At 38.3% G+C, this 24,794-nt stretch overlaps 2 protein-coding genes and 1 long non-coding RNA gene across 13 annotated transcripts in view; 2 read left to right on the top strand and 1 right to left on the bottom strand.

The window, feature by feature from the left end:
- LOC139988809 (uncharacterized) overlaps positions 1–18,544 on the bottom strand; it is a 31,498-nt gene extending 12,954 nt beyond the window's left edge. The window contains exons 1-2 of the long non-coding RNA XR_011800216.1: positions 18,134–18,544; positions 17,808–17,974 (exon numbers count right to left, since the gene is read on the bottom strand). This is a non-coding gene — a long non-coding RNA (uncharacterized lncRNA). The remainder of the gene's footprint in view (positions 1–17,807; positions 17,975–18,133) is intronic.
- On the top strand, positions 1,990–12,714 carry LOC139988813 (uncharacterized). Of its 5 annotated transcripts, none has more exons than XM_072006578.1 (7): positions 1,990–2,550; positions 8,044–8,192; positions 9,063–9,185; positions 9,272–9,578; positions 9,658–9,821; positions 11,677–11,814; positions 12,424–12,714. In XM_072006578.1, the coding sequence occupies exons 2-7, from the start codon at positions 8,082–8,084 to the stop codon at positions 12,520–12,522; spliced, it is 942 nt and encodes a 313-aa protein (XP_071862679.1). In that variant the 5' UTR covers positions 1,990–2,550; positions 8,044–8,081; the 3' UTR covers positions 12,523–12,714. The 5 variants fall into 5 exon arrangements, with proteins under 5 accessions (XP_071862679.1, XP_071862676.1, XP_071862680.1 ...); XM_072006575.1 differs by lacking the exon at positions 1,990–2,550 and adding an exon at positions 7,133–7,351; XM_072006576.1 differs by lacking the exon at positions 1,990–2,550 and adding an exon at positions 7,244–7,398.
- LOC139988796 (uncharacterized) lies at positions 16,021–24,692 on the top strand. 7 transcript variants are annotated; one of them, XM_072006540.1, is made up of 5 exons: positions 16,021–16,194; positions 18,022–18,112; positions 22,503–23,118; positions 24,071–24,346; positions 24,447–24,692. In XM_072006540.1, the coding sequence occupies exons 3-5, from the start codon at positions 22,516–22,518 to the stop codon at positions 24,528–24,530; spliced, it is 963 nt and encodes a 320-aa protein (XP_071862641.1). In that variant the 5' UTR covers positions 16,021–16,194; positions 18,022–18,112; positions 22,503–22,515; the 3' UTR covers positions 24,531–24,692. The 7 variants fall into 7 exon arrangements, with proteins under 7 accessions (XP_071862641.1, XP_071862645.1, XP_071862640.1 ...); XM_072006539.1 differs by having other exon boundaries at positions 16,023–16,194; positions 22,516–23,118; XM_072006544.1 differs by lacking the exon at positions 18,022–18,112 and having other exon boundaries at positions 22,516–23,118.
- Positions 24,693–24,794: the final 102 nt, after the last annotated feature.

Below are 24,794 nucleotides of genomic sequence, written 5' to 3'. Positions count from 1 at the left end.
TTTGTAATTGTAATGATATACAATTCTACGTCGTTAACATAACCGAGTGAAAACAGAGCACAAGAAGCAAAAGAAAGTAATTCTTTTTCTAACACGGAAAACATAGTCCTTAATTGGTAGAAAGTGTTAAAAGCTTAGTTTTATGTATTACATTTAAAAATATAGAACAGATCTAAGCACAAACTTATATAATATGTTTAGCAATATATAGCAGACTTGTACTTGAATTTCTCGCTGTTCATTAGCTATCTATAAATGTTAGCGTTTAAAATCTTCGGAATTATATTAAAGGAAGCGTATAAAGTCTATTTAAGAGCTGCGGATTTACTTATTTCGTTGTTAAAGTGAATAAATAAATCACTAATAAAAATATATTAGAGACTAGCTTTCATCGCTAAGTATAAATCAAGCACTCGTTAAAATTCCATTCAAATAAATGAAATTTCACTGTAAAAATGTGTTTGGAAATTTTATCAAATTAGATAGCTCCGCAGCTTCTCTCGAAATCATCTAATCCCTTGCGAATGATAACATACGAATTTATTTATATAGCGACCTCCTTCCTTTTCTCATTTTTTATCCGTAAGAATAAAAGCAAATAAAAATTGTCATGTCATCGATGCATTTCTAATGAGCCACTAGAACGCAGAAGGCAAAACACACCTGACGTAACTCCATACGACGAAACACAATGACCTGAGATTTTCTATAGGAACTCCGAACGTTCCTATGACCACAAATTCAAATACAATCGCTGCAAATACAAACACGTACATGGTCATGTGTAGCCATTATAGACGAACTGAGGTTGGTAAAAGGATACATGTAACATACGTAGACACAGGTAGCGTTACGTAAATGCAATTCAGCCTGACTAGCGAGGAAGAGACTCGCTTTTCCAGGATGGACCACGTCGCGGTCTCTGTCGTGACCGTGCGAATTCTCGACAGCGAAAGTATCGTAACTTTTGACCCGATCGGCAGCTCGATCATCCCGCCGGAAGATCCTCGTTTATAGTAAATCATCCGACCTAGGTCTTATTCAACACACCCGAGAATGTTTGCGGTAGAGTTTCGATAATGCGGGGAAACAGCAACTTTCGTCCGAAATACGAGAAAGTGGGTTAGAGTGCATCACGCAATTAATCAAATCATTAGATGGTCGGTTCGTTACCTTGCATTGTAGTATAGCCCATTAAGAGGCTCATGATTTCCTACGAATATTCGTCCGTGTGTTCTCGAACAATAGAAAATGCTCATGACTCATAATGCAATCGGAATTCTTCTCTTTCCCCTGTATCATCGCTAGACTGCGGACGTTTATGTAAATTTACATTTTTGTCGGCACTAACGAAATGGGACTTCAAATAGATATCTTATAAGAGGTAATTTGCTTTCGATATTTTTTATATGTTTACGCATTCTTGAATTTCGTATAAATGCATAAACATCCGCGGTATAATTTTTACAGACCAGTGACCAGCTAATCAATGATATTGTCAATTACGTCTCTTCTGTAAATGAGATCATCGGAGAAATACACTGGGCAGACTGTGGATTTTTATGTAATTTTATATATTTTTTTTTCTTTTTGGGTGGGGAGAAAGAAGTAAACAAATGGAATTTACATGGTAATTTGTTTCGCCTATTAAAACTTACACTTTGGATATTTCATATATCTATTTTTGTATATTATTTACTCGTTGGATTTTTGCATTTATCATAACAACCCGTGATATGACGTAGGTTTCTTTAATAGCAAAGTACGTCAATCGTTATGGAGAAATGCCGGTAGCGGACGAAAAAACGATTCAAACGAATTGAGTCACGCGGCGCTAGAATTACGCCATAAATTTCGCCCACCTTCGTTGCCAGCGATTGAGTAGCGGGCGTTTCGTTCGACCAATTTCCCCGTTACAACTTTCCTTCGTGGCGGCTGGCTCTTCGCCTCTATCCCGGCATCGGAGGCGTCGCGTATCGAGCTTCGACGTATCGATACTGACCAGCTCTGTGGCACCGCGAATGAAACGTCTCGCGATACGCAGGTATTCGGGAACATCGAGTTTTCCCGCGGTTTCCGTTTGAAATACCGATTATGAGAAAAGAGCGAAGATAGAGAAGAAATAGTGTATGCCATCGTAGTGAATTTTGTGGTGAATGTCGACAGAGAAAGTTGAGAACCATTACAGAACATCACTGAAGAAGGCACGTGCGACGGAACCTAGTTGTACCATAGTTGTTGTTAAAAATCGTTTTTCTTCGTCTGGAACTACCAGCCAGTTATCGAAAGTTTCGACCAACCTAGTCGCCAAATGATATTTGCATTTTTCGATTTTTTGTGGGTTTTCTAGAGACCGTTTACTCGACAGTGAGTGCAACTTTGTCGCCATTCGCGAAACCAGTTACTCCGGATTCTGATTATTGAGCGATCGATCGAGCGATATATCCACCATATAATGTGAAAATCATCGAAATCACCTGGTTGAACCGTTACGATATACTCAGTGAACTCTGACGATCGTTAAACCCGCGTTCGACGTGATCCAGATACGTAAGTAATCGATCGAGTCGTTCTATAACGAACTTTAGATGAATGCGTTACATTAGATGGAAAAAGTTCTAGCGTTTGCAGCTCTTCGACTAGAAAGTTGCTTACCACTTTTCTCGTCACGAAAAATCACTTAAGTAAGTACGCGTTGTAGATGAATTTATACGATACTAGAGAACGAAACAAATTTAGCGTTTCAAAGGAGTTTATTGTTCCTGTCTCTTAAAGTATGTTGCACAAGGAGAGTCATCGAATGCAAACACGAATCTGTCGTGGTCAAGTAACTGACGTGGAATGAGAGGTGCCGGAGCATCCGCTTTCTTTTCGAGGTCCAGTCGTTGCGCAAGAACCGCTATCTCCGGGACCAGATGAGCACTTCGCCCTGTCTGGGGTTACCTTTCTTCGGAACTGGCTAAAAAAACGTCTTGCTTGTTCTTGGAAGGTGCGCGATCCGTTACTTTCGTCAAGACTATCGACTTTCGTTATTGGTCAAACGATACGTCCCAAATGCTTTACCCAAGTGCGAACCTTCCGATTTTTTCAATGGGTTTCATCCTCGTTGTCTTCCTTCCTCTTTAGGAAGTTTTTTTTTTTATATCGTAGAAGGAAGTAATATAGTAAAATCGTAAAGTAAAATGTTAATTAGAATCTATTCGTTAACCTAGTCGTAATTATGGCCGTATTATGAATACACACTGGGCAGTGTTTTAGAAATCAATGTCCATCGTCGTTAGTAACTCAGCAATGAATTAAAAAAAGATATTTTAGAATACAACCAAGTAAATACGATAACGATTCTCCTTCACTGTATAACTATATTTTTGCGTGATGTATATTTCGTGTATCCCTGGATCATTAAATTCCTCGTAAATACATAAACGTTCACAGTCTAATTACAATTCATTTCTAACTTATTTATCCTAAAAGCTTTAGTTTTATAACTCGCCGGTGAATTACTCAACGATTTATTTTTTTTAAATTACGCCGAAAAGGAAATTGCTGTGAGTTACAGTTTACGTAAATAGTACATCTTACGCCTGTGAACGAAATTCCAAATCCTCTCGTACCAAGAAGACCGCAAATTACATGCTTCGATCATCTGAACCTGTGAACTCTAACATTTGACCGATTTTCATCCTTCGTCGTATCGTTCACGCTCGACCACGCCAGGAGCCTCTTTTCTAGCACTTATTGACACTTTGTTTCTCTTTAATCCTTTCTCCGCTCTGTTCTCCCTCTCTCACTAGCTGTTTGGAAAGTTACCAAGTCTAGCCGCGTTTAAAATACCTCATACGTTTACGCATCCAGGCGCTGTGTGGCACCACGCGACGAGAAACGAAGATGAACGACCGTCTGACCACATAACGGCTCGTACTACTTAACCAACTAAAACCTTTGCCCGCCGTTGTCAAAACGACTTTAGATCGTAGCCTCTTTCTCATCCGAGGACGACTTGCATCTCGCGACGAATCGTTAGGATTTAAACGTATTCCCGTTTTATCTTTCACGTTTCATTCGCGGAACGAGGTCTGCCAATGATGAAACGCTGTTTCCTTTCTAAACATCGTTCTCCTTATCGGGATGCCGACGCTTATCTCCAAGCGTTACCGATCAATACGCAATTATTATATAGCATAAGACGTTGAATAGGCAGAAGACGTGTCCTTAAATGGGAACCTTCTCCTTTGTGGAAGGACAATTTTTAAATTCTGATGCAACAGGGAATGACGGAGGTGCCGAAGTCGTTTCGGTTACACTTATGACCGAAAATTCCATCCTGTTCTCGTACAACGACTGTAAGATTTATTCTGATCCAAGGGAATAAAAGCAAGGCGGCATTTTTCGACCGCAAACAGGTGTTTTCGTAATACGTTCGCGAATCAAGGTATTCCACTATACGTGATAAGTATTAATAAGAACTAAGAAGATCGCCAGTGAGGACTTATGGTTGCATAATCTTGGTCAAAAAAAAAAGCAACCTCTTCTTTATTTGCATAATTCCCTCGTATTTTCTTCGACGGCCGTACGTTCCACGAAACTCGAGTGATCACCTTGGACATTAAAATGGAGCGTACTCTCGTTGGCAATAGCCCGCGTTTAGGTTTTCGTAACATCTTTAGCCGTGAACCGAGCTCACCAACGAACAATATAGGATTTTGTAACGCGCTCGAATGATGGGAATAAAAAGAGAAAAAAGATGTCGCATAAAATAACGCGTGCACGTAGGGTCGGCTATCGATAGCAAGTGCACTCGAGCACCAAGTCGGGAAGTACGTCCTTGATCCTTTCTATCCACGCGTTCGCGGACTGCATTTCAAATTGCGCTTTCGAATTTTACGATAACGTCACATCGATGCAGCTACGAATTAATTGGATTTTCGAAGCTCGCTTTAGAGGACGACAGAGTCCTTGACGAGGCACGAGCCTTTCTAATTTCTTTCTAACTACGATGAATAGAGCAATTAACGAGAGCGATCTATGAGATTGTTCGATGAAGATAATGTGGTTTTATGGGAGTCTCTCTTGAAAGAATTTTTTTTTTTTTTTGTACTTGAGAGGAGTCAGAAAATCTCGAATAACTTCAAGTCTATGGTCAAGGTGAAAGTGAAGTTCGTCTCGATTAAATTCCCCGAACAAGTCAGTCGGTGGTAATCGTGAGTGAAATCAATCCAGTTTTCACGGATAATTGTAAACAGCCGATGCAACAACGGCAACTAGAATTGTCTGCAATGATTAAAATTATCAGTTTGTAATTTTTGAAAAGAAATTTTACAAATGCATTTTTCTCAATTTTAACGATTCTTTGTAAAATAAATGGATAACACATGTTATGCATTTCCAATCCAGATAATTATGATCTTTTTTATTAGCAGTTCTACTATCTAAGAAGCTGATAAGGAAAAAAATAGCTGATTATTCACATATTAATATTAATAATTATTAAAAATCGTGTAATTAATTTTAATGCTTCATTGATAAGATTTAAATTTCATAAATCTATTTATTAATTCCACAGAAGGATAACACGAATTGTTCTCGATCATTAATTTACCATTAATCCATATATTTTATTAATACTCGTATATTGATAAATCCATTATGATATACTTACATATATTTGTAAAACTCAGTATACATGTCATATTCTTCCTTTAATCATCGATTAAAAATCCGTTGTTAAAAATATGCAAGTTATGAGATTTAGCTTAACAAAAGGTTCGAAAAAAAGCCGATAAGAAGTCAATTCGAAGTCAGAGAAAAGAAACTTAAAAGCCGGTACTTCGTTGTGAGCCCAATTACCAAAACAGTACAGAAAATTAAAAGCACTGTGTTAATTAAGACAAGATCACGACGTCGTTTTGTCACGACCGGCAGGCTCGAGCGCAATATGTAAAGCGAGGAAGGAAAACGATCCAATTTGGAGAAACTAGCCGTTATGTAATCGATATTACGACGCTTCGACATCATATGAGATAATACTACGAGAAAGCGACGTCAAACTGTACCTTCCTAGACCGTCGAAAAAGAAATTGCAATGTATCTATCCGGCTCTTGATGTCTTGGATGATAATCGAAGCAACAGTTGGTTACAATCGAATAATTTTCAACTGCAACCATTTTCTTATAGCAAACGGTACGCTAGGAACGCAACGTCTCGCGTATAAAACGTCTAATTATGTAAAGACGTATAACCAATTTTGTTTTCCTTATTAGTTGCATCGTTATGTAAAAATTCCAACGGAGGGAAGCGCGGGATGCAACTTACCTATAGGAAACCACGAGAGTAATGCAGGTTTTATGAATACGTATAAAAGTAAATCAACTTGCGTAACAGCACCATTGAATTCTTCTATTTAATCAGTTACATTCTATCGCTTCGAAAATGAGAACAGATCGATTTCTGTTAACGAAGGTGAATATCTAAAGGTATCCGAAGAATAGGAAGAGCGAGGAAGAATTTCAAGTAGTCGCGTTTACATATTTTTCAAATTTATAATTATGTAATGTAACATTAATGGCCAAACACAGATTTTGTCCTGCTCCGTGTTTATGGATATTGCTGGGTTTGCTTAGATACTGCTTAGATTATCTTTCAATAACAAGTTCGAGCGAAAGCTATCTGCTTTATAAATACGGTTCCTAAACGGTGTAAATCGTTTGAAAGTGTTCATCTCGGTTAAAGAAACGTTAAACAACGTTAAAAAACCGAGTGGCTCTCCCATTAACCCAACACAATTACGCGTTTCTTACTACCATCTGAAACATTACATAATGCGATTCTTTTTAGTTGTATCACTGTCATTGTCGCCGCAGGCGTTCAATCGTTCGATGACATCGTTCCACTTGTTTTTTTTCACTTTCACACCCGAATAGTTCTGACCTTTCCAGTTTCCCACCTCTAAGATCACCCCACCATTCCTGGTCCCATTAAACGCCACTTATTCCACTATTTTGAAATCACTTCCCCGGACTATCGTCTAGACGCGTACTAGTTAGTGGCATCTTCCCCTATGCAGATGGTTGTATGAAGTCGCGAATAAGTTGTCGTGAATAGGTTGTCGCGAATCCCCATCACGAGCTCGCAGGACAGATCCGGTGATTTCGAGAGCCGAGAGAACGAGGCTGCGTGGGATTCGCGGAGCAAATCGAACCTGCCCCACCTGGGAGGCGAGGCTTGCGATTCTCGAAGCTCGATTCTCGATTCTCGAAGGGGCACACATGCTCGCCTTCGTTCCCATTCGGCCTGCTAAGACATCGGGATCTCCTTCACCGTGGTCCTCAAACGGGCCTCGCGCTCCGCCAGGTACACATCTCGCCTCACGCACTCGCGTCCACGCTCGCACTCTATCTGTAAGTTGATCACACATTCGACTCATTCTCGACGCGTATCCTCGTATTTCTGACAGGCTCGCCACGTGGCTTCTTTGCCGCTCCGTACACAGATCGCTACTCGTATCTTTCGTTGACAGAACGGTCAGAGCTATCAAAGGTCGTTCAAATTTGTTACAAATTTTAATTATAATTTTTCATTTTCGCCTTCGTGATTCGGAGAGTGTTCTGTGAAAATTTCACTTTATCTCTATTATTATATATTTTGCCTGCAGTTACGATTGTCTTTAATCGTTCGTAAATTTGTAATTATCCATCGATCGTTGGCAGTTCCTGTCTCCGTGTCATATTGTTATTCTTTCCTATTTTCAATTAGAATCGTTCGCGTTTATTCGCAAATCTATAGGACGTGTAACTTTCTTTGATACATAATCGATCGATTGTCAGCTCCTATTCGTTTCGGATGATTACAAACTTTACAAGCACGCGTTTTCGTATGACGTTACGCTTGATAAACGTACGAATATAATTTTCATAGGTTTTTAATCCGTGTTATTTGTTCTCCGTCATCCTTTCACTTGACATTTCTAGTTAGACGTGTCGTTTTATTTTAACGAAAAACCGGTAGCGGTTTCCACTTTACTCACCGCATACGATTTTCCCTAGAACAAACGAAGCCGAGTACCGAAAGAGGAGGAAGCAAAATGAGGATAACTTACGTGCTCTTTGGCCTCGCGTTGCTCGTTGCCTACGTGCACTCGAACCCTATCGTCAAAGGGGAGGCGGAATCCGAGGATCTCAATCCATTGAACGAGGTAAGGCCAATTACAATTCTTTCCGACGAACGAGCAGAATTGGAAGGGAGGGGAGGGACGCGGTCGTTATGCAGCACGCGTATGAAATCACGCGAAAACCACGGATATCAAATGGAATCAAAATGTGGCTGGCAAGAGGGGACCCGCTGTGAATCGCGAAAGTGAAAGCGCCTATTTCGAGGTTTTATTATATTGCCGCCTCTTACACGAATTCAAAGTAGATGCTCGAGTGAACCGAGCTCGTTTGCGATCCCCTTACTTTCTTCGTTTGTACGCACGTATCGTGTCTATGATCACGCAGAACGTATTAGGAAAACAGAGGAAAGAGGAACCGAGAGACGGATCGATAAGCCGAATGGAAAAAGAGAGAAGCACGGCGGGCCGAAGAAACGAGCGAAGAGTGAAAGTGGTTGACTAACTTGACGAACGCAGACACGCGAAGCCGGATACGCGCGCGTAACTGAAATTCTGATGCGCGCACGTGGCCGTACGTAGCGTACATAGCCTCTCTTGACTCTTTCACTCTTCGTTGATGGAAAACTTGTGTGTAAAACTCGCGCTACTTGTCTCTATAATAATCGAACTTGGTCGACGATGATAAAAGCAAAGTCCGATCGTTAACGATGACGTCTCGCAGAATCTTCTGGAACGATCGGCTAAAGACACTTTAAAGTTTCACTGACTCGACGTTATATACTTCGATGAAACGTTAAACGTTTGATCCTTTCTCTCCTTTCCCCGGTTGCTTAATTTGATCGTTCGACTCGTCGTTTAATACGATCACAGAGGGAAAGTGGTTTCCCCGATGAAATGGTTTCCACGACGAATTTCCTGTCTGGAGAAGAAATTAACGCGATTCGTTTCGGTTAGATATACATCGTGGAGGCCGACGATGATCAGGCGGCGGATGGAGACAGGACCGACAGGGATAAGAGGAAAGTCGGCGTCATCAAGCTGGGCGTGTCCAATGGGATAATCAATTTCGTTTTCGGCGTAAGTGTCTGACATTCTCTGCTTCGAAAAGTAACGCTGTAATTTAAACCGTAAGAGATTTTATTCACATGGAAACCTCTTTGTAGAAGCTAGATTCCTTCATCGATGCGAAAACTAAAGCGCTGGGTACGTTGGATGAGGCAAATAAAGTAAAGAACGCTGCGTATGGCATTGATAACAAGCATTCGGCTACCAGCAAGTTCATCAGTGATCTGTTCGCTTCGAAACTGAAAGCAGCGAGCGGAAGCATCGGACCGGTACTAAACAGCGCGCAAACTTTCGTCTCCAGCTTCAAGCACGGATTGGCTGGCGCTACCGCTTCGAAATTGCAACCGCTTGCTGCCATCGCCGGTGGCTTGTCCTCCCATACGACGTCCGATTCGCATGGACACGGTAAGATAAGAGACAAGCACTTTTTGGATCAGAATCTTGTTGAATCGATAATTTGTTTAATTCAATTTGGGATTTTCAGACGAAGAAAGCGGAGACTCGTCAAACGCGCTCGCGCTTATTGGGAACATTTTGACCAAGAAGCTCGTCAGCTTGAGTCAGTTGAGTCAGAACAAAGACGACGGACATTCCGGTCATGGCGAGGGAAGCGCCGGCTACGGATCGTACGGACATGTTAGCGACGGGGTAGGAATACCATAACAGTTTTTCTTTTTCTCTTCTCCTTTTCTCTTTTCTCTCTATTCTCTATCTTCTCTATATTTTCTATCTATACAACACGGCTGTTACACCGCAACTGATGAATGTTGCTGATGGAAGTGAGTTCTATGCTCGTCGCCTCTCGTAATTAGTAACAACACTCGGTAACGAGTCTCTGTTCTTTTATCCTCTGTTTGCTTGTTCTCTCTTTGCTGTGAAGAGTCGTTCGCCATGAAAGCAGACATTTAACAAGGGATTAGGAGTAATAGGGAGCTTCCGTTTCGTTTCTCTCTCGTTTGTTAAACTTGCATGTCGGTTAGGTTTCATTCGCGCCAGAGATAACAATTAAAGGCATAACTTCGTTTAGCCTCGCATACTAAAACGTTCCGTCGAACCTTCGTTATTCCATTGCATCCGTCCAACTACGCATGTGCTTACTTTACTTATTATTATACCACGATGGAATTTTTCATGGCAGTTTTAGTTTTCCAAATAATTTGCTTGCTCAAAATCACACGATTAAAAACACATAACTACGTTACTAGTTGTCGAGTATCGCGTGCTGAATTAACCCGCTACGGAGCACGTTTGGAAGATTCGCTTTAACGCGCGGCTACGGTCAAAATCGCCAATTAAAATGACTGTTGTGCATAAACAGTACGAATACGATCCACCGCAAGGGGCGTATTATACGGCTTAAAAAGCGGATGCGGTGCAAACGAGGACATTGGACCTTGGCCTTTGGACACGTCCAAAGGGATCATCGATCAGCCACGCTTGAGAGAAGATCCATGACGCAACTAAACATTCATCTTAAAGCGCGAACAAATAAATAAAAGCAATAAAAAGAAAGAGAAAATAACGAGAGGATTGTACGAACGTTATACAAACGAGCGTCTTTAATTTTCGTAACTGTACGACGATATATCTACGACAATGGATTTTTCTTTTTAGCACGGCCGATAAAATGCCAGGATCACACAGGCGACACAAGTAATGTTCTAATGTTTAGAATGACACGCAAGAGATCTCCCCTATCTCATCTGTCTCATCACTTCCGGGCTAAAGCTACCGAGAAGTTACCCATGAAATTGATTCACCATTGTGCGATCTGTAAATAATTCTTTAGGTGTATGTTGCCGTGGGACTGTCTCGTCCCATGTACCTCAACGTTGTGCAAATCAATTGTAAATAGAGTATTTAACCGCTCGTTAAATATACGCTCTAACGGTGTACGTTTATGAATGGTAGATGTTGATAATAATGATAATTGTTTTTTTTTTCAATAAAATCACGATCAGGTTTTCTTTGTCTTTGAATCGAGTACTTCAGTCTTTTACGAATGCCATCGACGTCCTGCATCCTTTCCTATCCTTCTCTGAAGATCTTTAAGAGGATCTCTAAGAATCTTTAAAGTCGGTATTAGAAGGATTGCACGATTTTATCGTAGCATCGTGAAGGGATAGTTAATTATTGATATTTGTCAAATATTTGCGAGCATATTGAACGCGATAGCAGGCACCAAGAAGTTTACCGGACGGTTAGATAATTATATTCGAATACCAACGTATCGGACACGCCTATTTTAATTTTTTTCTTCTCAATGCATAGAGGAATAATTTACGTACACGTTGTTGCTATTGCATGAAAGCACGACGCCATAGATATGCTATCGACAGAAAAAAGGACAAATAAAAAAAGAAGGATATAAAGGAATAAATCAATTATCCCCCTTTTTTCTCGTTTTATGATATCGGTATATTTATTTACGATATCGGTCGCACGGTGTAGCCTATACACTGTGAAAGGCGAACTATCATTGACTGCTTTTACGTGTGTTTAGAAACCGATCTCGGTCACCACAGAAGATATCCCTACTTTCGATAGGATGAGGGTGTCCTTGGACGTACCACCACCTGTATTCGGTTCTGGTTTTACCTTACTTACCAATGTCAGCAAAGTCCTGAGCAAGATTATAATGGTAAGTACCAAAACCTATAATGACTTAATCGGGCCATTTCTTTTTCGATTGGACGCCTAATGTTTTGTAGACTGACCGAACAAAAGTGACATAGAAACGATTATTATAACGGCGTTGTCAGGATTATCTTGCAACACTCTACTCGAGTTTATTTGCGATGCAACGATTTTTTTTCATAGCTTTTACGTCGGATTGACTAATTAACGCAGACATATCACCCTTCACTCGATTTATTACAAAATCATTGCGGTTCTTCATGCGTATCATTCGCGAGATTAAAGTGGAACGTTTCTCGGTTACATATGTGGAGATTAAACTGAATAACTAATCCATTGCGTGCTAAATTAATTTGCTAGTTGTTGGCTTAGAATTATCTACAGTAGGTATCCGGATATTTTGATCAATTTTACCAGAGTGTACGAACTAATGGTAAATTGATAACGCGATAAATGCATTCAAAGAACAAATTAATTATTTATCATTATCGTTTCAAATTTTCCGAAATCATTGTCATCAATCTTCGCTTATATCATTTAATAATTAACGTTCAGAACGATACAGAAAAGAACGGAACAAATTTTTAAAGATGACTTTTTCTGTGATTTGTAGAATTCAGCACGTCGAACACAATCAACCGTAGAACTACTTAAACCAATATTCAGCAATGCCCTTTTCTCTGGTGAAAAGACAAATGTGCACACTCACTAGAAGAAACTCTTCGGAGGCGGCAATCAGATAGCTCAATTATTACTTCAAGTATTTTCACGGGGTCCTAATTTACACAAGCCATTCTTCGGGAACGAATCGAGAGGCGGGCTCCAGTGATCCTTGCAAGTAGTCTGAATTATCAAGATAGAACCCAAATTATGGAATACTCGTCGTTTCTTCTTTCTTTTTTTTTTTTTTTTTCTTCTTTTACGAGAATTTTACGAGATCTGAAGGACCTTAAGTGAAATTGAAGATGTTTTACTAAAGAAATTTCTTTTCTACGAAAAGAACTATATTTATCGACCTTTTTGTACGCTGATTAACTCAATCCAGATTAAATTCTTTTCTATCCTTTGAGGAAAAATTGCTCCTCGTTAAATATGAATAATAGAAATGTTACCTCGGATAATTTTGAGAAGAAGACGTAGCGCATTAAAATGCGAGATTATTTTTGTCAAGAAAAAATACATTTGTTATTCAACTATGTAGTAACTTATGAAAGAACAAAGTTGTGTAGACGAAACATAGAATCTACAGAGATTAAACTCCCAATTTATAGCTAGCATCAATCTTGTCCAACGAAGGCTGATTTTATGGAATTTCGACGATAACTGCGAGCGCGGTTAATCGTTCGTCGCTTCGTTTCCTATCGAATTCGTTGCCATAAATTATTGTTCGCCAAAACGATAGTTCAATGGTCGCGTGCCGCTGTCAAGGAAGTACAACGCTGTAATAATTTACATATTACACAGTTGTTGCTTTAACAAATTGAATAACAGTGTGCGATATCAGAATGGAGAAGTGTTGCGAGCACGTATTACAATTACAAACTTGTTAACTGTATTTCCGACCGAATAAACGTGTGTACGTTTTTGTAAAACGAAATTCGTTACGTTACTTCCCATTTCCTTTCTAAATGCCTATCATCGGAAAATAGTTTTCAATTGAAGATATCCGGGATACTTTCTAGATACGAGAACGACGTAAGTATAATTTGTCATGTCACGTACATAATTGTTTCGTTAATCTTTTCAGGACTTTTCTTCAGGTTATAAAAAGATTTTCTTCCTTATAAATTATTAATAAACAGTGCGGGTTTTTATGCGGTTATGGAAAATTGAAATTGCAAAAATTCATGTAACACATAAAGGCGTATAAAACATTCGAAGCTAATCATAATAAATTGTGTCGAATAAAAATATGAGTTTATATAAATATCCGCAGTTTAATCACTATGTAAATAAAAAGGCATTTTTTATACTCCTATAAGGAATATATAATACTCGTGGTACTAAAATTTAAGACGAGTTTTCTAAGAAAAATACACTTACGGTTCAATTAATTAATAAACGTTAAGAGGTTAATAATTCTTAACGCGTCATTAGACGAAAATTACGCCGTTAAATATCAAATTAGATCGTATTTTAAATACTTCATACTATTATTTATTATGTATCATATTAAATTCGTTGCAGAAAGTTTTGCAATACCTGTAATTACCACTAACGATCTGCTGATTAATTGATGAGAAATGGGATCTTTGTCCCTCAGAAGAATAATTGAAAATCGAAACCATAAGTAACAGTATAACTCCATATACATATTTTAATATATAATACTATGTTTAAATCGTTATCTTGTAACTTAAGTTGCAATTGTGTAATTAAATAGCAGAGAAAGGTGAGGTTTATCTCAAGCATCTTTGATCGGTGCCTATACGTAATGAAATCAATTCACACATCGTACAGTCGAGATAATAATCTCGCGACACCAAAAAGTGCTACTCGAGGAAACAGCTATTAATTATTCGTCTAAACTTCCGTGTCCGGTGAAAGCATTATTCAAACACTCTATCGAATGAGAAACGAAAAAATAGGCTAGGAATGCGAATGCAACTAACAACGCATGCGAGTTTCTGCCACACACGCAGTTTCCTAATGATAAACTGTCAAAATTATGCAACTATACTCGGTACAATTATATAAAATGTTGGTATATGACTTATAGATTAGACACTTGGTTTCTTGGAATGTTTTTATTCCTTTTTGAATAGACGTAATTAAGGTCTGAAGTTACATAGATATAAGATCAATAGAATTCTATGTACACAATAGTATTCTAAGAATTCCTCGCCGGTAGTTATAAATAATAAAATGTAAATGATTCAAGAACCAACATATGTATATTGCGTCCTCTCGTGAATGTAGGTTAAAAAATTGGACGGACTTTGTATCGTTTAGCTGAAGATTCAATAGAAATGCGTGTAATTATGCAACCAGACGTCGATTCCGACATGGAGAGATGTAGCTCGTGCCCTAGTTCTAGATATTCTAAGACATCGATGAGCGAGTAATTATCACTCGTGTGTATGTTACGTACTTTCTTAATTGTCACCGATCATGCGTTTCTTTTATTTGTGATCACGTCTTATGCAGCGGATGGTTTATGAGAAAAATAAAAATTCACGACTTAATCGTTAATTTATGATCGCTTTGTCAACCTGCGGTGTAATAAAATTTCTCAAGATCTATAATTGGAAAGATGACAGTTTTACGATAGTTCTCTACTTAAGATCGCCTGTAGATAGGTTTCCCGCTATGGTAAGAACATAGCGGTTTGCAGTGCGCGAGGCGCCAGTTACAGCTACGCTGGCACCAATTATGATACCTTAAACGGCATTTATGTCACTTGAAAAGCTAATTTTAAAGTAATTAAAATATTTTCTATTTCTTTTTCCACTTTCATAACAATTTTGTTATCTCATTAAAATTAGAACTATCAGAATGGTGAAAATGATCAATTAATAATTTTTCATAGAAATTTGATAAATTTGCAACGTCGGATTTTTAAAGATTTGAATATTTTTTTTTTTGTAAAATATTAAATTGATGTGTATATCCCGTCCCCCTTTTGGTTTGGTTCATCCAAGTAAACTATCAATGTCGTAAATATATATGCAATATATAATATAATAAATGCCTTTTTAATGATAAATCTGAAGATATTTACAAAAGAGGCACAACGTTCCAGCACGTGGATGGATGTTGTAAACCAAATTTATGGAAGACTTACTTTGACAGACAAAACTTATGTAACAACTTGGCATATGCGTGGATAAAATATATTCTTTCGTATACCTCTCGAATTTGGTTTCTTTGATACATGTCTCATATTTTACCTGTCGGTAGATCAGGTACTAATATTAAGATTTGTAAAATTGTTAATAGTTTAGCCCGCGATTACGTAAGAATCGTTCGTTGCCTAATTTTCTGAGAAACGCGTCTAATGGACTTGCCATAGAGCACATCGTCATCAGGGGATATTTAGATGCGTCATCGTGAGAAATTTTCCTTCGTGCGCAACGCGAGATCGCTGGAGAAATGGATGATGGAATGAGGGGCGCTAAAATTTCGTAAATCTGTTCCGTTGAGGTGATACACGCGAGGTCTTTCGTAAAAACGCGAACGACCTTCGGTGCTGATTCGAGATATTGAAAGGAGGAGAGACTCATCTCGTTAGTGACGGGTCTGCCGTCCAACAAGATGCACTTGTTCTTACTCGTTCGATCGCCACGTTATATTTCTTCGCTGTGCCACGAACATCGGTTTACATTGCAGAAGCTGACACGGATCTTTCTACTTGATTGAACAAGTTTGAAGAACTATTGTCAAGGTAAAGTCGACAAGTGTCTAAACGCTTTCATCCGTTCATAGTTTTTGATCTTAGTCTAAAATACCATTCTACTTTTGAGAACTACTGTCAAGGAATGACTGAATTTTGAAAATTCTCGTCCTGATAAGATTGACAACTTTTTATATTTAACTCTTCCTAATTCAAAAAATTTTTAATACGATTCAACTAGCGACTTTGGTACACCTGTACAATGAAATCTTTTGGAACGAAGAATTTTGATTTGAGAAGAAAAGGGTTATAAATGAGTGTACATTTATTTCTACAGTAGCTTTCTTCCATTTGTTCTTTTTGTCGATTATAATAATACGATTATCACACGATCAATGATCGCTTTAGCAGTGCTAATGGAGTGCAAGGGATTAACAGATTTTCACTAAAAGTCACTAACTATTCATAGTGCTGTGAGCTTATAATTAGTGCAATTGAATGCAGAATTTGTCAAATTATTCACTCAGTAATCGCTTTGTATTTGTTCATCAAATATTAACTATGTATTTTTTAATGCCACAATTGGTGATTTTCTATTTATCAAATCACTTCCACCTAATTTTTAAAACGAACTATCACTGCTATCGATATACAGTATTAATATGTAGATGAAGGTGATATCTTTCAATTTACCTGTTTCCTTCGCATTTTCGTTCGTTATTGGAAATAGTTATGCCGAATTCCTAGACAGGTATCGAGGTCAAAGCACCTATGATCACTGTTTCGTGAGCAATTACGAGAACGTTATGTAAGAATAGACTTGACCACGCTTTATTATACAACTCGATAGCCGAAATACCATGTGGATAAAATTTATGCGAAGAACTGAAATCTTCTTTCGTGTCAAACACGTTGTTTCATAATATTGTAGGCCTATATCTATGAATCAAGATCGTCTTGATAACCAGTCGATATTTCTCCAATTAGTAAGAAAAGATGCATCAATAAACGGCTCAGAAACCACGTTGATCTACGTCAAAAATTATATAATTATCAAAAAAAGTGGAAAAACTTGTGGTTTTAAGAAATACCTGTTTTTTAAATTTATCTTAGAATTTATTACTCTTATTTACCACATTGATCGATTCTATAGATTGAGAAATAAGAGGAAGCGGTTGTTATGAGCATATTTCTTAACTTTTTGAAAGTTTATCTCAAAATTTACTATTATTCATAGGCACTATTTACTTTACTATTTAGTAGAATTTAATAGTATTATTTGTTTCATAATTCACTGTAGTATTATTTATGTTAATTACAAATAAACCTACAGAAGTAAGTTAATTGCGGATTGCATACGTATATGCAAATTCATATTGAAACTGATAATTAAAGAATAGTAGATACTTTACGAGTTACACGTTAGATATTATTACGAATATTATCCTTTGGATTCTTATTTCTTCGATTATATGTTTGAAGCGTTTTATACACTGCTTCGCTTCAAATTTCTTATAGATTTCTAAACGGTTAGAATCCACTTGCTTCGTGTACCTGTGTCACGAAACTGAGAAATTTACGAAAAGTGAAACTGATCGCATATAATTAAAGTTTCTAGGAGATTCAAATATACCGACACATGAATGACACGATAAATTGCATACCTATTTTTCCATGTTGCACCTTCGTATTACTATATTCGGCTGCTGCAAAAGATACCAGACTTCAGTTTGTGACCAGCGTCCAGATATTCTCTATATAGAACTCGATTCCCGTAACTTTAACACCGCGTGCAACGCTTGTAATTCACTTCGAGCTTCGTAGTTTTTCCCTATTGCGATTAGAAAATTATATTAGCCATTTCCTGTACACTTCCAGGTACGTAACAGGATAACAAGGAATTGCATAAGGGTTCGTGAACGAAGACGGTCAGAATTGCGCAATAAATATTTGTACGCAGCAAATAAAAGTAAGTAGACAGTTTACTTACAATGGTATATTAACTTGGACCAGTGAAGGAAAGTTGCAGGGATATTTCCTGTACTTTTGAAAATGGAGAGTTTTGTTGATCCTGTTGTTTCGAATCGACGCTGTTGAAAAATGAAGTTTAAGAATTCAGGGTTACTTTCTATGATCGCAGTGAAAAATGTCTAGCGTAATTCAGTGACAGTCTGTCATTTAATTCGTTCGACTTAATCTTCCAAAAAATTAAATTAGGCAATTTAAAAAAAATTCTTTTTGTTACATACAGTAAAAATAGGAATGAATTTTGGCGTAATTAGACTGCAGATGTTTATGCGAATTGATATTTTCAGAAACACGATTAAAGAATTAGAAGCTAAGGAAACATTTGTTTCGATCAGTAAATTTATTACAATTACGAAACAAAGATTAGAAAATAATCGATAAATAATATAACGAGTACTATACCTTGAATGCTTTACCTTTGAATTTCCTATAAATGCATAAACATAATTGAGTAATTATACGAATCGATTGAAATACAAAACACGATTTTTAACATACAATTACGTTCCGTGCTTCTATAATTCATTGACACTATTCCCACGATTATCGAAACAATATTACTTTCCTTCGATACATTACGATATTTCTACCTTCGTTAAACAGTCCGCGAATCGTAAACGTCTGAGCTCGAAAAATGACGGGCGATCGTAAAACTAATTTCCATATAACCTCAAACTCCGAGTCTAATTTACTCTAAATTTTTGTCAATTCCACGCATGCTGAGAACCGCTGACTCATAACAGGTGGAAACCGCGTTGCGTAACGCATGTACATATATAGATCCTTGGATACACAAGAGAGATTTAAAGCAAACGTTGAAACGCTTGCTTACATAAAATTTGGAACGATAATCTATCTTGAAAACAAAGCTTTATACGAAAAAATTTCGATTTACTTTTACGCAAGGAACTATTTGACGTAAAATAATAGAGTTACGAAAGAGAACTTTATGGTATACAATCTGTGACTTGTTGACTTACTATCATTATTAGTTATCAATTATTGTGCAGAAAATTTTGGCAATTTCGATACTATTTCGCAGTTTATTTCCCATTCTAAACGTTTCGTTTCCTAGTACAGTGAAAGAAAGACGCCTGGCAACTAGACCGTGGAAGGAATAATTTGACTGGAAATTGCATCGTATCCGCCCTCCTCCAACATTTTCTTCCGCTAGTCTATTAACTCTGGCGTTCTTTTTTTAAAACTCGAACTCTTAACTTACGGTAAACAATTCACGATCGGAATCAAATATAGATCACTCGTCAGAACCTCGTAATTCAAAAAGCACTGAGAAGTGCAACCAACTAAAATGGTAAAAACGCGAAACTTCATCAGTGATAATGTTCGAGAATAATTACGTCTGTGTGGATTTCCATTATCGGCGGTAAGAAAGTGCATCGCGGGCATAATAAAAATGAAGTAACACGTCGAGCGAGGCATTTACCATCGATTTATGTTCAAGGAAACACGTGGTCGCGCGACGGCCAAGAGTGAAAGTGAAACATGATCTGTGATCCACGTGCTTCTGACGCCCGAGCGCGGCTAACCTACAAGTACCGCATCGACTGAACCTCGGACAGCACGTTTCTGCTCCAGCGTGTCGATCGTTCCAGTGAAAGAAATTTCGTAATCGTGGACGAAAAGTGACGAATAATTCGACGTCTGTGATTGAGTGGCATCAAGCATCGTTGAACGAATGCCAACTCGAAGGATCGAAGTTGACGCGAGCCAGTGGACTCTGATAGAACCACCATCGAGATTTTTTGTGTTTGCTTTGTTCCATTATTTCCTCGATATATGGGAAATTTGAAATCGGAATTAAAGATTTCAGAGGAAGAAAGGATTCGGTCAATATCGGGAGAATTTGAGGAGTAATCCCTTAAAATTGATTACATCGACTAAAGTTAGTTTCAACGATTCGGTTTATCGACCGAGTCCTTTCGCGCGATCGCATAATCGACAACGCGATAACTCGTGCAACTTCTGTAGAAAGTCGACCGTCCGGTTTAATCGTGATCACGGCAAAAAGAAAAAAAGATCGAGGAGCAATCTTCAGAAATTTCAGAAACTGTCAGAGACTCGGACAACCATCCATAGCGTCGTGTGTAGTAGAAATATACTGTTGACTATACGTATTAGGACATCTGTCGATATTTAGTGTAAATTCAGTATTTTCAAGTGCTTCTATTTTCTAGTTATTTTATTTTAAATCTGTTGTGTCATTCGCGTCGTGTACAAACATTTCTGACAATTCGATGAAATTGAAATTAACGTTTGTTTATACGTTTTAGTTACATTATTGAAACAGCTATATAATTAAATATTTTCTATATAAGTACAGTATAATGATATTAATTTAGAAATGAATTATACAAGTTATATTAGAATGTCTCTATTTGTATACTCGCTACCTATATTTGTCCTCGGCTGTCATTTACATGTCTGTAAATCGGTCAAACAAAAAAATTACTTAAAAAAATATTCTTCCTGTTCGAACATAATTTCCGTGAAAGGAAGTTGTCCACTTCGTGATGATAATTACAACCATCTTACTGGAAGGTTATTATTTACAATTGAACGACATGTATAAGTACAATCACTGGCGTAATTTAGATGCACCGACGTTGCTTCATAAGCATTACGACGATCATAAGGTACTACGATCTCGAACCAATTACTCGCTCGATCAACGAACAGTGTTCCGATTTCACTTAGCCCAGGTGTATGTTATGATTAGGTAACTGATTTTAGACTTCCTTAATCATTCCATGCATCGACCCGTTACAAAATATAGAGTCCAGAGTGTAAACGATTAGAAACGATGGAGAGCAACGAATGTTCGCGAAACATTAAAAAAACTTGACGGCCTCGCGTTCAATTTCAACAAAAATAGACATTCACCGACTATCTAGCGCTAATGTTAACGAAGGAATAAACTGGAATGATAAGAACAGACGAGAAATACCTATTGGTTAAACGGTTCTTTCATTGGCGCGGAACAACAAAGAACGATGTCTATTGCATCATATTCGAAATTCGTTGGTCAATTGATTTCGAAACTGTCGAAATATCGCTGCTAGTGAATTCCCTGCACGCGTCAACTCGAGGTTGCGTCGAAATGGAGCACAAGAGGAAGTATCTAACCAAGGAGTCACGAAAAGCCAAATTCCGATCGTCGTTGGACAGTCACGCCCGATCTGGCACGAAGGTTACAACCGTTTCATCGTCGAATCGAATCTCACTCGTTTAATCGATCGAATAAAACACATAACCGTTGTTCGATCGCATTTACCGGTATCTTCGGGAGTGCAAGAAAGACTGGAAAGTGCAAGAAGTGAAAGCGCGAGGAAGGTTCACGGGCATTCGGTATTTCTGAAATTTTCCACCGACTTCAGAAACAAAGCTTCGCATTCTGTTTTCACGCGTTAATTCTCAACGAGGTTCATGCGTGACTCATAATCGTACGTTTCAGTAAAAGCATGGCGTACGATTTCCCGCGTTTCTTAAAGACGTATCCCCCGTTTGTTAATCGATAGTACCTTTTAAATTGAATCCGATCGTATCACGAATACGAATTGCTTGGTTAGTCGTATTATTGCTATTTCCCTGGCGACCATTCGTGCCACGCTTACGTGATGGGAATCACGCGACCGATGGAGATTCGAGTTTTTAACGGCTCGAGTAAATAGCTAACCTGTTCTGGCAGTCGCGGTTTCATCGCTTTTCCGATTCTTTTTCTTCTTCACGAAAGTTTCGTGGCTTAAGTGAAACGTCGAATCGATTCTCCTCGCGTGACACCCAACGAGTTCTTCGCGAAGAAAGTACGTGGCGTAATTTCGCGGAGTTGTTCCGAGTCTGTCTACAGAGTGTACTTTAAAACGAAATTTACATTTTTGATAGCCTGGATACGTGTTGCGGATGAATCATTCACAGTGAATATGAAAGGTGAATGGAGTATTTATTAATTCATTGATTGAACTCGTTTCACTGGTTTTCGAAGTGTCAGAGCTAGCATTCCCTATTACAATTAATTACATGGCAAAACAATGTTACCTGAATGACTGTGTACTTGTTGCTGAATGATATTAGTAGCGTCAGTATCGCTTCAGCACGGATCGTATCGATATCGTTCATTCGATTCATCAAAAGTAAAGATCGACTCTACTTTGTTCGTTGATCGCTTTGGATATCGATTTTGGATGAAATACAGATGAAAACGATCTTTACTTCTTTCGCTGTGAACGAATCATCCACGATATGTAATTTGAAGCGTGAAATCTAGATTTACCTTTAGACATCTTCCTCGTGTAAATTCCGTGACCGATTAACAGCGTTTAATTGCAGATGCAGGCGTCGTCGATGAATTTATTGGCAGCCGGCTTATCGCTATTTTGCTTCGTGTATCCCCTCCATGGCGACCCTCAAGGATTCTATTCGACGAATTATGAGTCCTACAATCCTGTATTTCACATATCAGACCCGGTGCACCGTGTTGCACAATTTCCTGAACGATACGATTCTTCGGCCACTCGGAAATCTTTACCACGCGTGACACAGTATAAAGAAACAACCGAGGCCACTCGAGAAGAAGATCAGTTTGAAAAACCTTTGCTTCTGCTGAGTTACTCTAGAGGAATGACAGAAACGGTGCAGCCAGGAGTATATAACAGGTATAGTGATTTTGGGTCGGGTGATCGCGAAGAGAAAGCGAAAGAAGATAGAATAAAAGCCGAAGATGAAGATAAAAAGAGCGACTTGGACGAGGAGGCCATTATAGAAAAGATGAGGATTCTAGATCGACTGTTGTCTGAGGATTCAGGTGAAAAAGATTTTGATACGAATATAATTGGAGACAAGATCATCTCGGAAGAATCGAAGAGGGTTGTCAGAGAAGTGAAGAAGAAGAAGCCGGGATTGTTTTGGTCCTTGGCAAAAATCACGTTCGAGGTAAGGCATTTTCTCTCTACATATATATAGTGTATAGTAATGTATGGTTAGGTTATGGATACTTGAATTTTTCAGAAGACAAATTTTACAGTATTATCCAAATGCATGATTAATATTTAACTTCTTCAAAAGTAGACGGTCCAGGTATAGAATAAATGTATATTTATCAAGAGAATGAAAACAAATGATCGTAAATCTGAAAGAAAATTAAAAACGACAATTTACGTCACACATCGTTGCTTTCTTTCGTTTCTCAATTTACGAAGTTGATCGATATCGATCGATTTATGGCAGACAAGGTATACTTGTGTATGAGTGTATTCTACATTCAATGGTCACGACAAGTTTCGAGTTTCCCTTCAGGATAAAATCGTACGGAAGGAAATTTTAACAGATCGGTGATGACATCATGGTAAATCCACATAACCGGACCATTCAAGTTGCCTGGTATGCGGATGTGCATTTTCCCCTCCCTCTGTTACAAGGAAGAAAAAAGGATAATGTGCACTTAACTGCGTACGGTCAGTGAAAGTGCGGGTGAGATTGTACAGATGACCACGATAGCTAGTGACTCGAAGTCACGTAACTGTCGAGTGTCGAAGGTTTGATCGTTGGGCGTGAGAGAGTTTAGAGGTGGCAAGCAGTTCAATGCACAATGGACTGAAACAGTAAAAACATGAATTGTATTCTCGCAGCGCTATCATTTATACGTTACTCGTTTATGCGTTATTTTAAATCATATATTCCGATTCTGACAGCATTTGTTTATTAGAAGGAAGGATTGTCTTTCTTCTCAAGTATATAGGTTTGTTTCGTTGCACGAAAAAATTCTAATCTGGGTCATTAAGCAGCGAAACAACAAGCTGAAAGATAATTCGTTAAATAACGAGTTAGGTTTTATACTTACTAGTAATAAAAGCTGAATTGTAAAACAAATTCCGAATGTTTGCAGGCAATCAGCGACACGACATCAGCGATCAAGGAGATCGCCACCATCATCAACAACAGCATCGCTCCGGATTCGGTCACTGCTAGTACCATGATGAGAGGATCCCTAAAGGATGCAGGTTCATCGAACATGACAAACGTCAACGGAACAGAAACAACGACATCAATACCCACGACCACGCCCTTTGTCTTAACTAGACAAGCGGTACAGAATTTAATCAGGCGAAACGTCTTGGGGCTCGTTAAACTTTTTAATATCGAATGGAAAGACGCACTAAACGTAAGACGATTCTTTCAAGTCCTTGCAATTTGATTCTGATTCTAATGATCGATTTATCCGGCCATTTGACCTATTCATATTTTGTCTGTACATTTTCCAGCAATCGGAAACAAACGTGAAAGAGTTCCAGAGGGATCTAGGAAATCAAATAGGCAGTTTCTTTCGTGACAGAAGGGACACTTAAAACGACTGATTGCATTAGGACATTTCTTATTCGATGAAATTCCTTCGACAGTGTACATCCTGTAAGCATGTAGCCAAAGATCGAACATAAGTTTAACCGACTAGTAGTACGTGTAAAAGACCGTTTCTTTTTATAATTCGAATTAAAGAGTTGAAAGCGAAAGTGAAGATATTTCAAATTGCCATAAAATCAACTCCAATACTATTTCCAATAGTGCGTCTCGTAAAAGAGCCAAGGACAAACGAGACTGTTTCAAAACACACA

The sequence above is a fragment of the Bombus fervidus genome, chromosome 7 (genome assembly GCF_041682495.2).
Source record: "Bombus fervidus isolate BK054 chromosome 7, iyBomFerv1, whole genome shotgun sequence".
NCBI lineage: Eukaryota > Metazoa > Arthropoda > Insecta > Hymenoptera > Apidae > Bombus > Bombus fervidus.
The sequence above is the reverse complement of the archived record's forward strand: the minus strand, read 5'-3'. Positions and strand labels throughout refer to the sequence as shown.